The 12,692-nt window shown below is 59.8% G+C and overlaps 1 protein-coding gene across 2 annotated transcripts in view; it reads left to right on the forward strand.

Moving 5' to 3' along the window:
- SCUBE1 (signal peptide, CUB domain and EGF like domain containing 1) overlaps positions 1-12,692 on the forward strand; it is a 126,108-nt gene that overhangs the window by 70,542 nt on the left and 42,874 nt on the right. The window contains exons 6-7 of one of the 2 annotated variants that reach the window (XM_060164693.1): positions 3,868-3,984; positions 6,605-6,694. In XM_060164693.1, the coding sequence (XP_060020676.1) occupies positions 3,868-3,984; positions 6,605-6,694 (207 nt within the window). The remainder of the gene's footprint in view (positions 1-3,867; positions 3,985-6,604; positions 6,695-12,692) is intronic. The other variant, XM_060164694.1, reaches the window with a different exon arrangement.

Below are 12,692 nucleotides of genomic sequence, written 5' to 3' on the forward strand. Positions count from 1 at the left end.
TAAATTAATTAATTTACTTTTTAAAAAAAAGAAGGCAAAGAGCTTGGTTCTGGGGGGGTCCCAGCGCAGGCTGCACTGAGCTTATTTCCAGGATCAAAGACCAGAGCTCATAGCCTAGCCCTGAAAGGCCCACTATAGACGATGATACCCTGGGGAATCTGGATTGAATGAGGCCTCTGGTCAAAGGTGCCGTTTCAGGACCAGCTTGGAGGTCAGCCTGCAGGACGCAGGCGTAATCCAGCCTCTTAATGTGGTCACTCGGCACTTCCCAGTAGGAATGGGAGCCAGCAAACGAAGTGAGACGGTGGCTGAACACACTGAGTCCTCAAAGCTTCGAACGCAGTGCATCCTCCCGGCACTGCGTGGGGAGTGGCAGGACGTGGCCTCTGCTCGCCGGGCAGCCGGGATGCCCAGATTGGTGTGATGTTTGCTGTGTGTCTGAAAAGAGTGGAGGGTGGCTGGTGTGACTGCTGCCCGTCTCTGGCCGGAGACAAGCACTTCATACCAGGCCCACCTTCTGCTGCAGAAAAATGGTATGAAGGAGTCTGAGTCCAGCTCCCAGGCTGGCCACTGAACCAGGACACAGACGCTGACCAGCTCTCCTAAAGAAAATGGGCTTTCTTTCCATTCTTCATTCTGTGGAGAAGACAGCTGGCCTTTGCCAGCCCGTCGTCCTTAGTCATCGTGACTCTTCCAGTTCTCCTCCACTCTCCGCAGTCATCGAGATCTCGGGGACCCACATGCCTCAGACATAGTCCCTGTCACCAAGGGAGCTCGTGCTCCAGCCCCCACGCCTGATTCGTCCGTTTCCCAAAGTGAAGACACTTCCTCCTGCCCAGGTTGGTCCCAGATGTGGACCAGCCTTCCTCTTCTAGTCATTCCTGCGGGATCGCAGTGATCAATAGGTACGCTGTCACCAACGGGAGGACCAATCAGGGACGCTGTTGACGGGGAAATGCCCGGCTCTAACCCAGGCCCTCCTGTCCTCTATAGCAGATGGATCCCTTTAGCTGCAGAGAAACCTCCTGCCACCTGGCAACCTTCAGAACAGAGAAGGAATAACTCCAGCTTCCCAGTCCTCCCCGTGGGGGTAATCTGAGCTTCCTTAGGACACAGGCCAGGGACCAGCATATGTGGCGTGGGCAGGCTTGTTGACAGGCTTGGCCAGGAGGAAAGCACATTCCTTCAGTCCGCAAGCCTGGCTGATGCCCGCCCTGGCCAAGCCCTGAGCTAGGTGCCCGAGAGAGAGCCGTGGGCCCCAGGAAGTGGCTGGGACTGACTCACAGGCTGCCTAATCCTATGATTCCGTGAGGGGCGAGTGCTACAAGTGCTACAAGGGGACGGTTTGCTCAGAGAGCATCTCCTGAGGGACCAGCCTGGTCTGAGAGGTCAGGGATAAGGAGAGCTCTGTGCACGGCCGAGACTCCCCCGCCCCACCCGGACAGAGAAGAGCTAAGCCTGCGCCCCGAACTTTTGGTGAAGCAGATAGAGTCCCACCGTCTCTGCCCAGTGGCTGGGTGTTGCCAAGGTGTGTGGAGAGTCCAGTACCCATCCTGGAGCCCAGGAGTGGGTGACTGCCCTGCAGCCCTCCTGCCGAGGGACGGCACCCCTGGCTGTCCACCCCGTCAGCTTTGGTTTCTTCTGTGTGGTTAACGTGGATTAGCGTAAAGTTAGCTCTGACACTTCCCTCTAGCCCTTGAGCTCACTTGAGGCCCAGGAAATTCTAGATCTGGAGTTGGGTCGGGGGCTGAGGCCTGGCCTAGGCAGCCGCTGTGAACGATCAGGACCACAGGGGACTCTGCCCAAACTTTCCTCCCTCCAGAGCCCAGGACTCACTCCAGGGCCAGAGGAGGTTTTCTCCATCCTTCTCTGGGTCTCTCCGGAGCTCAGGGCTCCAGTATTTACTTCCGTGTACGTGCTATAGGCTCTCTACGTGCTCACAGCTCGGCCCGTGTGGTCTGGGAGATGCACGCGGGCCTGCAGAGAGGGAGCGAGAAAGTGGCCCTCACTCCGGTTGCCTCAGACAGGCCCGTGTCCTCCGTAGAGCCACTTGCAGGGTGCCGTCCGTCTCCTGGAGCCCAGAGCCTGGAAAGAACTGTCCCCTCACTGGTCCACCCCTGCCCACCCTGAATGGGGCTTTTCTCAGTCCGGAAAGGCACGTGATGTTCAGCCCAAGGTGGGGCTCTCCCCTCACCTGAGATCCGTGCTCAGCGGCAGCCCCCTGGGACCTTGGCTTCCCTGAGGCTCCTCCTGTGCAGAGAGATGAGAGACCCTGACTCCAGGCTGCCGGGCACCCAGAAATGCTGGGAGAAGAGACACTCCCACACAGAGGGGCCAGAGGGCTTGGTGGCAAAGCCCCAGCTGTTTCCTGAGGCAGTTCTGCATGTCCTTGAAATGTCGCCCCGGAAGCTGGGTCCCTCCTTCGGATGGTCATGAGCTCCCTGTGGAAGAGGCAGCCCGCCAGCCGCTGGTCACTGAGGGCAGTGTCTGGGACAGTGAGTAGGACCCATTCTCCTCGCGCCCTCCTCACCTGGCAGGGAGACTGCGTGTGGCCGGGTCGGCAGGGCCAGCGTCGCTCAGGCTGGAAACCCCAGAGCCTCCGTGCTGTTCTCTGGGTGGAAGGAGGAGTACCCGGGAAACGCAGCTGCAGAACTCAGCTCTGAAACACCTGGAATCCTTCACTGGGGAGTTGCCACCACGTGACCTCCCTCTGGCCCCAGCCCTGCTCACGGGTCACCTGTTACAACATCATTCAGGCTGTGCCGGTTCGGAGTTTTCTGCCCCTCTGACTGTGGTTGGTCTGAGACTCACTTCCGCATACCTGATCATCATTAGGGCTTTCAGATAAATTCAGAGTGTAGATAGAATTCTGGACAAATGGGTAAGGTCTCCAGGAAGACACCCTGTCCTCAAGGCCCCGGTGTACCATTTGCACGCAGATGACGGGCGCCCTGTCATCTTACAGCGGAGTAAAGCGGGGGCAGTGAGAAGCCCTGCCGTGGAGACCTTGGATCTCCTTTCGCGACATCCCTCACCCTGGGAAGAGAGAACAATGTGTATTGTTTCCAGTCAACTTGAGTTTCTCCTTTTCCCTGCTTCAGACAGGCTCCTGCTTGTTCAGCCCCCTTTTCAGCGCCCGGGTTGCTGATGCTGGGAAACAGTTTAAGATCCTGGGCTCAAGGGCAGCAGCTCCTCCAGGCCGTAGGCCCTGCGACTGTGTAACACGTTTAAATAAAAGGTCATTTTCAAACCTGCATCTGAGATGACGTTGATTTGCATACGTTCTGTCTGTTTGGACATTTCCTTGGGAGGATTAGGGCTTAGAGTGGATAGAGACTGAGGTGGCTGCTGGGACTTGGAGGGAATAGGCATCCATGGGGACATCCTTCCACGTGCCCCAGGACGTAAGCAAAAGAAAGAAAGGTCTACGAGAGCGAAGGAAATGAGCGCCACCCCTCCCATGGGCCTGCCCCTCCCACCGCCTTGAAGAGTGCGCCTGGTATTCACAGACATTTGCCCCATCGGGACAGGCTATTGTAAAGTGTCCTTTGCAACCTAGGAAGGATGAAGTTGTCTAGCTTATCCCTTTCTTCACCTGAGTGCGTCCGCTGCATGCCAGCTCTGTTCGAAGCCCAGGCGACCCAAAGTCCATCCTCTGTCCCACCCCAGTTCGCCTCTAGGCAGTGAGCGATTCCACCCAAGACCCCAGAGGGGCTGATGTCCAGGGAAATGTGTGCCTCTGCGCTGACTGTCTCATGTCCCCACTTTCCTCCCCCATCCCTTAAAGAAACAACCAATGGCGATAAGCTAATCATTTTTGTTGTCATTCTGTTCACATACACGTGTGTACACTTTGGGCCTAACTAGTAACCTGCAACTATGGAAACGGAGGCTGCCAGCACAGCTGTGAGGACACGGACACAGGCCCCGTGTGCGGCTGCCACCAGAAGTACGCCCTGCACTCAGACGGCCGGACATGCATCGGTGAGTAAGCGCTTCGGCCGAGCACCAGCGCTCTGCGCCACCCTGCCCCCCGAAAGTGGCCACACCCCACTGCATCCTGGTTTCCAAGAAGGAAGCTTAGGGGGACAAATAAAGGGAGCCCCCCACGATACTGATGGGGCTGGCGGGCGACCCCAAGGGGAGCTTTCTGTGAACACCTCCCAGGGTCGCCCATCCACCCAGACCAAGCGCCTCTGCTTTGTGTCACTGCGGGTTTTCTGAGGGGCCTCATCCTCCGCGTGCAGGTGGTTCCAGGCAGGTGATCTGCGGGGAGGAGGGTGGTGTGTGCGCCTCTGGAGGGCAGCTTCTGTTCCTGAAGCACAGGCGTTTCCTCCCCTAACGTGGAGACACACCGGAGACTCGGCCAGCCTGCATCACCACCTCCTTGGCGGTGTGAGCTGCCCACAGCATCTGGAAAACCAAGCGCTTTTCTCAGAAAACTGCTTTCAGTCTTGGTTGTCTAGAACACCAGGGGAGAGGGCTGGTGTGAATCCCGGGTCAGGTCTGGGTGTCTTTAACTGCTCTCCACTCCCGAGCTACGGGGCCTCTCGCCGGACCTCCTCTCCCACCTAGAGCCCCTTCTTCTCGGGTGCCCCCTCCTGACACCCCTCGGGTGTCACCTCACCTGTTGCAAGAGTGTCAGTTTCAGTCTCTGTCACCTCTGTCCTCCTGGTCCTTAGTTGCAAGGGGAAGCTTGAGTATTTGTGATTATCTCAACTTATAATCACTAGTAAGTTCTTTCCCCACTCAAAACTAACAGCCTACTTTTTAACTGAGAAAAAGAGGAATTTCAAAGTTGGTGCCCAGAGTTCACCCTCCTCTTTCTCTACAACACTGGCAAAGTTCAGCACCACCCCCTGCAAGTCAGTTATCATATTCATTTTTTGTAAAAATGCCCTGTTTTTTTATTATCGACTCAGAAGATATTTCTTGAGGGACTTTCAAGTAACAGAAAAGGGTTTGCAAGCAAGCAAAGCCATGAAGCCCGGAGTCTGCTGTCACCTTCTGTCCCCCGTGGCTCTGCTCCCTTGTGCCCCCGGGGGAGTCGGGCGGAGGGGCCGGGCCGGGCAGCAGCGGTCGCATCCCAGTCCCGGGCTGTCGTCCCAGGTGCTGCCTGCGTGGTTCTCCCTTCCTCTGTGTGGTCTCTCCTCTCAGACAGCCATTTTGGGTTTCATTTTATCTCATTCCTCCTGCTTTTCTGGTGATGGTCCCTGATTGCCTGTCTTGTCTGATAACTGACGTTCGTTAATGATTTTCAGAGCCAAAAGCCAAACCAAACCAAAGAACCAAAAAAAAAAAAAAAAAAAAAAAAAAATCAAAGCAGAGCCCGGTCTCAGACCAGTGTCTCTATTGCAGCCTGATCCCATCTAGAACTCCCTCTCCCACCTCTCTCCCTGTCTCCACTGACCCCGGGGGCTCTCCCGGCCCGCCGGCCCCCTTCCTGTCTCGTCTGCTGGGGTCTCCCACAGCGTTTGCGTCTGCAGTGGAGCTGCCTCCTCCAGCCCCTGGAGCAGCGCAGACAGCTGCCGGCCAGACACACGCCCAGCCTCGTCTAACACTCCTTGTCTTTGTGCACCTGGCTCATCCTCTCTTATTTTTTTATCCTTTAGTGTCTGCTGCACGTGAAGGTCCCTGCTTGGATCTGCTGTCTAACATAGCTTCCCTCACCCTGCCCCTTCCCCTCCCCTCTCCTTAGAAATCCTTTCCCAGACCCAGCTCCTGGGCCCTGGGCCGTTACTCCCTGCTGGCCCAGAGGACCTTTCATCTGCCTTTGCTCACTGCTCCCCGGGCTCCCCGGGGAGCGAATGTCCCCACACATCTCCCACTGAGCAAAGAAACGCGAGCCAGCTAAGCTCACGTGCTCCTTACGGGGACCACGCCGGCAGCTCCCGGCCGCCCGGCCGCTGTCTCTCTGTGCACGCTCCTAAAACGGCCGCCCCTCTTTGCAGCCTCTCGTTGAGCACTTGAGTGTCTCGCTCCAGTCCTCCATAGACAAGCAGGCAACCAGCGCTGCCCAAATCGACCCCCTGGTTTCTCTGTGTCTGTTCGGTTGGATCCACCGTTGAGTGTATGCGTGTTTGTCCCTCTGTATGTTTTGTTCTTAATTCTGCATGAGTGCGGGACGCATTTTCACGCCCTTGAGACAGGGCGTCTGCTGTCCAGGCGTATCCATCACCGGACCTCGCGGGTCCTGTCCCCCCTCGTCCTGGGCCTTGTCCTGTGCCTGCGTCTTCAGCCTGAGCTGGGGTGTCTGTAGCTGCCTGGGTCTTCGCGAGCTCCGCAGGGGTGCTGTCCGCCTCTCCGGCCCTCCGCACGCGGTCCTGTCTGTTCTGACCTCAGCCTCCTCCTGTGTTTGTTTGCAGATGGGCCCTGTGTCCCCCGTCCTCTTGTGGTCATATCCCTCTTCTGCCCCCCTCCCCCGCTCTGCCGCCTCTTCGCTCTGCCCTGAACACGCCATCTGGAGGTTCCTGGGATTAGCCCCTTGGCGAGGACGCCGCGCTGGCCCGGCATGCGCCACGCCAAGAGGCTGACTGTCTTGGGCCGCGGGAAGTGGGCTCTCATTAACCACCGGCTCCGTGTTTGTCCCTTACTTGTGTTTTAGAAAAGGATGAGGCTGCAATTGAGCGCTCTCAGTGCAATGCCACGTCAGTAGCTGATGTGGACAAGCGGGGGAAACGGCGGCTACTCATGGGTAACACTTTTCTTCCACTTCCTTTGTTGTACTTGCACCTTTGTTCATGTGTGTGTGTGTGTGTGTGTGTGTGTGTGTGTGTGTGTGGTATGTGCTGGCGTGTGGGGTGTCTGTGTGCGTACTTGTATGTCAGGCTGTGAGAGCTGTGCTGGCGTGTGGGGTGAGCACGTGTGGGGACTGTTTATCTGTGTGCTGTGCCCACGTGTGTGTGATCGTGCGTGCCGTGGGTGAGTGTGAGGGGCTCTGCTCCAGATGTGAACTCACTTTTTCCTTTTTAAGGTTTTTACCCTTCATCGAATACATGTATTTCTCTGTGTGTTTGTAGCAAAGAACCCAGAGGCAGTGTCTCGTGGCTTCTGCGTGTAAGGACATGTGCTCTGTAAACCCCCTCTACTCGCAGTAATGCCCACATATGCAGTTAGGGTTCCAGGGTCAGCAAAGCAACGCTGAGACGCAGAAGCAAAGTGGGTGTTAGTGTAGAACAGGGGTTCAGGCAGCACGTCCTTATCTGTCTCCTTGCCAGAGAGGAGCCACGTGCAGGGGGAAAAAAACTACATCTAAATGCGGGGCAGCAGGGTCTCGGGGTGTCCAGTCCACCCTGCTTGCTTTATAGTTGGGAAATCTGCTACCCAGAGAGGGGAGGACCGATCAGGGTCACCTGGCAGCCCCTTCTGGCCCCAAAGCTCCCCAGTCCGTGAATGACCCCAGCCCAAGCCCACTTTTCCCCAGCCCGCCCCCCTCGGGCCCCCGCCCCCCTCGGGGGTCCATGTGATGTCAGCTGCGCTCTGAGCCCTGCCCTGGGCTGGATGCAGACTCTAGGGAAGCTTTCCCAGAAACACCTGGGGCTGCTCCGGGCGGCTGGAGGCCTGCTGGTGTAGCTGATCCCGGGCAGGGTGAGGAAAATGGAGAAAAGAACTGCTCTGCACCTGAGCTCGGTCTGCAGAACAGAAGAGCCATCTGTCTCCACATTCACTCGTTCCTCTGCCCCTCAGCCAGTGCCAGTTCTGGGGTCGCTGGCCCCTGGGTGGCACTAGCCGTCAGGCCTCTGGAGCACAGCTATCGGGTCACCTGGGATTGTCACGACCTTCTTTGTGGCACTCCTGTTAGGTCACACCAGCCTTGGGAGCTGTGAGGTCAGGTGGTGCATTTCTCACATCTCGGAGGAGGAAACTGAGGCTCACTGGGGTGCCCTGGCTTGCCCAAGGTCACACGTAAGTTACCCTGCACAGCTGAGCTTAACCCAGAGGTCATGGCCACGTGGGCCATCTTAAGTGTCGGCGTCACAGGACCGTGGAGGTCAGAGCCTAAAGGTCCCAGAGAGGTCAGTCAGTGTTGTGGTCCTCGTAGGGACCTCAAAGGGGCCCAGGCATCTGGGGAGGAGTCTGAGTGGGGCTGAGGGAGGGATGTGGCCTTGAGTGCCAGGGAGTAGGCTTGAGGTCTCCCCCAGTGAGGAAGCCGTGGGCTGGCCGACAGCTCTGTGAACCCCCGGTCCGTGCTGGGCAGGACAGATGTAGCCCTGTTCTCAGACGAGAGCGCTACAGGCCAGAGAGGCCAGAGGACTCACTCTGGTTACACAGGGACAGGCTCAGGCTAGAAGCCCGCTCTCTGCAAGTTCTCTGTACGAGGCTGTCTCGTTGACTTGGGCCATCGGCCTTGGCCTGGAAACCACGAAGGGGTGGGCTTAGAGGCTCCAGCAATCAGGTGTGTCCACTGCCCTGCACAAAAGTCTGAGTCAGTACTAAGGACTTTCTGAAGAGGTGGCTGGCAGCGGGTGATGGGAACCTACGAGCTTCTGGTGCTCTGATGGCCCCTGGGGACACAGTGCAGGGCCTTGCGCAGAGCAGGACCTCAGGAAAAGCTGGTTGCCTCGGAGCAGGAACGAAGGCTTCCTGGAGGAGGTGCCCAGGGATGCGTAGGGCCTCACTGCTCACTCTTCACGCAGGCAGGTGTCTGGCGAGGAGAGAAAGGGCGGGGCCTGGAGCCTGGATGAGCCTGGCAATGGGAAGGGTAGATCTGAGGCAAGGTGGGTGACGACACGGGGCAGTTCTCCAGGTCAGGCTCAGCAGGAAGGCCAGCTGGAGGGAGAGGGCGGGTGAACCTTGCGGCCCGGGGAAGGCCCCTTCCCCTCCAGCCACAGCCTCCCTGCCAACAGGGCTGAGCCCAGGCACGGAGCTCGTGTTCAGCAAGAACCGGGGTGGTCAGACTTCACCCCGTCACTGAACGGGTCCCACGTGCGGCTGATCTCTGGTCAGCTGGGGTCCCCGGCTGAGGCTCTGAGCTCCTGTCCTCAGTCTAGTCACACACACGTCCTCAGTCTCTCTCTCTCACACACGCACCATGGGCTGGTGGAAGGAGGTGGGACCTGGTGACTTAGCTGTGTCGGGGGGTCGAACTTGGGGGAGAGGGAGGGTGCCAGGCGGGGCTTGTCAGAGAAAAGGAGGGGAGGCAGGGCACTGGCTGGCCCCGGGTGGGCGGACCGAGGCTCGGAGAGGATGGGACTCACCCACAGCCCCCCTGTGAGTTGGGCAGAACCAGGCATCCTGGCACCTGGGCCCTGGCACTCTGGGGACCAAGTGTGGCTAGAGGGAGCAGTCCAGCCCCTGTCCTGAGAAGGCGCAGAGCAGCCAGCCGGAAGTCCTTGGCTTCCTGTCAAGCCTGAGGCCTTAGAGCTTTCGCCTCCATCTGGGCCTCAGACGAAATTTGATTCTGATTCTAGCCGGTCTGTAGGCTCATCTCATCAAGTGTGAAAGCCGTGGGAGGCTTCACCTCCACAGGCAGCTGACACACAGCACGCTTCTGACTGCCACTTTCCCAGCCCCCAGAAATGAGAGTGGGGCGAGGGCAGGGTCCCGGGAGTGGTGGGTGTGGGCACGCCCTCCCCGAGACCCTGAGGGCGGCTTCTGTGAGGTGGGACTGCAGGTGGAGGGGTCCCTGCAGCTGTGTGGGCAGTGGGCTCAGAGCGCACCTACCGGGAAGCCTGGGCTGGGACACACCTGAGCCCTCCGCACTCCTTCCGGGCCTGACTCACCTACGAGACCGTGTTCCCCAGCCGCGCCACCCCGTCCGCCGGCCCCCTCTCCTCTGTCCTGCTTTAACTCTTTCATTGAGGATTTGGTCCACGTGGGTCCCCAGTCCCTTCAGGGATATACCTCAGTGTCCCTGGCTGCCTGATCGCCCCCCCCATGCCCACTTCCTGATGTTTTTGCTGGTCAGCGTGGCTCCCCTGCCCAGCCACACTCAGGGGGGCCCTGGAGTGGTAATACTGATTGTCCACCAGAGCCACGAATGGAAGGCACCCCAAAGAGGCCAAGGCACCTCTTTTTTTCTCAGTACAGTTTTCAGAGGAGCCCCAGAGTATAGAAACAGATGACAATGACCAAGCGCCTCGGTACCCCTGCCCACTGGTTCCCGTCCCACCCACCTGGGTAGGGCCTGCCCCTCAAGCCCACGCTTGCCTCCATGTGGGCGTCTCTAGCTGGCTCCAGCCAAGGGCAGGCCAGGTGGTGGCAGCCGCTGACTATTGACCGACGCGTCGCCGGAGCTCAGGGCTTTCCGTGGCGGGATTTCCTGGTCTGTCCCAAGGAAGTTGGGGCGCTTTGGGGTTGCTCAGCCGGGCTGTATCTTTCTTTGAAGAGCTGTGTGTTTGTCCTCAGAGCAGGGACACTTGATGGGAGTGGCGCCAACCGTGACTCCTCTTTCTGGTTTGTGCTCCTGGCCCAGGCTCTGGAGCCAGACCTGGGCTCTGCGCCCCCATCGCCGCACTCACGTCTCTCAGCCTCGGCTTTCTCTTTTGCAGAAAGAGGGCTGTGATCCCTCCTCTGAAGCAGGCTGGCGAGAGCCTTGGCATGCGGCACCTGGCCGTGTGTGTGGCAGGCGCCAGGTGCTCGGTCACATCCCATTCTTCCCCTGGCCGTTAGCATTTTACTGCCAGCAAGGAATACAGCCTCGAGATGGCGAGGCCCAGGCAGTGAGGCGGGAAGCCCAGGGCCTGCCTGACCTTGGTCAGGTCGTAGGTGGGCTGACGCAGCCAGAAGGGGGACCTGGAGAGCGAGAAGGGTGAAAAAGCACCTCTCAGGGGCCAGCCAGGTGCCCAGAGTCTGGACCCTTCCAGGAGGCCCGCCCAGCTCACAGACTGGAACTGTGAAAAGAAAGGACAGATGCAGACCCCGAGGGCCAGCTTCGCTCTGCCCTGCCCCCGGCCCTGGCCCCAAGAAGTCACGGGGGGTGGGGGGGGTGCGTGGGGGGCATACACCAGGGCTGAAGGCCGCACCCGGAAGCAGGGAGGTTTGTGCATGGGGTCTGGGCCCTGTCTTCCTCAGCCCCAGGCTGTCATCTCGCCTGTCCTTCCCCCTGTCCCGTGTCCCCGGGGCAGCCCTCAGGAACCTGGAACGAGGCTTCCCGTCTGTTGAGCAGGCTTGGGGCTAAGTGCTTGTGTGCCTAGACATATTCAGTGTTCCCAGGACCTGCAAGGATGCCATTCAGCGTTTCGGATGAGGAAACTGAGGCCCAGGGAGGTGAGTGGCTGGCCCAGCCCCACACCATCCTGCCCTACCCCCGCAGCGCAGCGCACTCCCTCCAGGGCAGGGGTGCTGGTGACGGGCCTGTCTCCCGGCACTTTGCCCAGGGCTGGCGCTAAGAGCTCGGAGAGTGCTGGCAGCTGTTGGTGGGTGTTCCGGGGAGGAGGGTCTAACACCCAAACCTCCCCGCTCACACACCGCTGGAGGGGCGGCGTAGCACCAAGGAAGGGTCACCGGCCAGGTGACCTTTCTCAGGCTGCTTCTGCCCACCAAGCCTCCTGCACCTCCTGTGGAACGGGTTTGTGATGCTGTGCCCGCGCTCCTGAGGATGGCCTCGCGGGAGAGGCTGCCCTCAGCGCACGTCCACTTAACTGTCAGAAAAGGCGAGAGGCAGAGGCCAGGGGTGAGGCTGAGGATGGCCTCACGGGAGAGGCTGCCCGCAGCCCCCGTCCACTTAACTGTCAGAAAAGGCGAGGGGCAGAGGCCAGGGGTGAGGCTTGCTGTCGGGGCCCTGCTCTGCCGCCTGCTTCAGTATAGAACCTCCGTGTCCTCTGGGCCATTCGAGATCCCCCCAGAGCGTACAAAGAAACCTCCCCCCAGGGTCAGTTCACCTCTCCCCTGCAGCTCTCGCCGCAGACCACAGGGCACCGTCCTCAGGTCCAGGAGGTTCTGCTCTCCGAGCACTAGTGTGAAAACAGCCCTCACCGGGCAGGCCCGTGACAAGGCCTTGCCCTGAAATCCCAAGGCCCCTGGTGTCTGCAGGAGACAGTTCTCCAGACAGAAACCGACCCCACAGCGAGCAGCCCTGCACAGGACCGAGTTCCCCGGTAGGTGGAGCCCCGAGGGCTGGCATGGACCCACTGGCCTGTTACCTCCTCGCGGCCGGGCTGCAGTCAGCACAGGGCCGAGGGGAACTCACAGTCACCGGGCCGCGTGCTCCAAGGCCAGGTCAGCCCCTCGAGGGCTGTGAGAAGTGGCCTCAGGCGGAGGGCGGGGCTGGGTGCCAGGTGGGGCCTGGCGAGGCCTCCTTTCCTACTTGCCTTCACGCTCAGGCTTGGGAGCCCCCTGCTCGTCGGGCTGCGGTCCTGGCCTCCACGACCACCTACCCCCAGCCACCTCCTCCGCCCAGGACCTCCACACGCACTGTCACCATCCCAGCGGCCACCAGCCTGCACCCCAGGGCCCAGCTCCACTCAGAGGCCCAGGCGCTCTGGGGTGGCTTTGTCCAGCACCACGGGTTAGAGCTCCCCCTGCAGGTGTTGCTCAGAAGCGGACGCGACCCAGGTGGAGCAGGGGCTTCTGGGCAGACGTGGAGAGGCGGGGACCCAGAGGCAGGGTGGATGGGAGCAGGGCGCGGGCACGCGGCAGGCTGGCCGGGTGGCCGGGGAAGCTACTTCTGTCGGCCTGACTCTCCTCACTTTCCAGAGGGACCCCATGAGGAAGGTGGACCTCACTGTGGGGCTCGGTGAGGGACTCAAGCC

This window comes from Lagenorhynchus albirostris, chromosome 11, assembly GCF_949774975.1.
Source record: "Lagenorhynchus albirostris chromosome 11, mLagAlb1.1, whole genome shotgun sequence".
NCBI classification, from domain to species: domain Eukaryota; kingdom Metazoa; phylum Chordata; class Mammalia; order Artiodactyla; family Delphinidae; genus Lagenorhynchus; species Lagenorhynchus albirostris.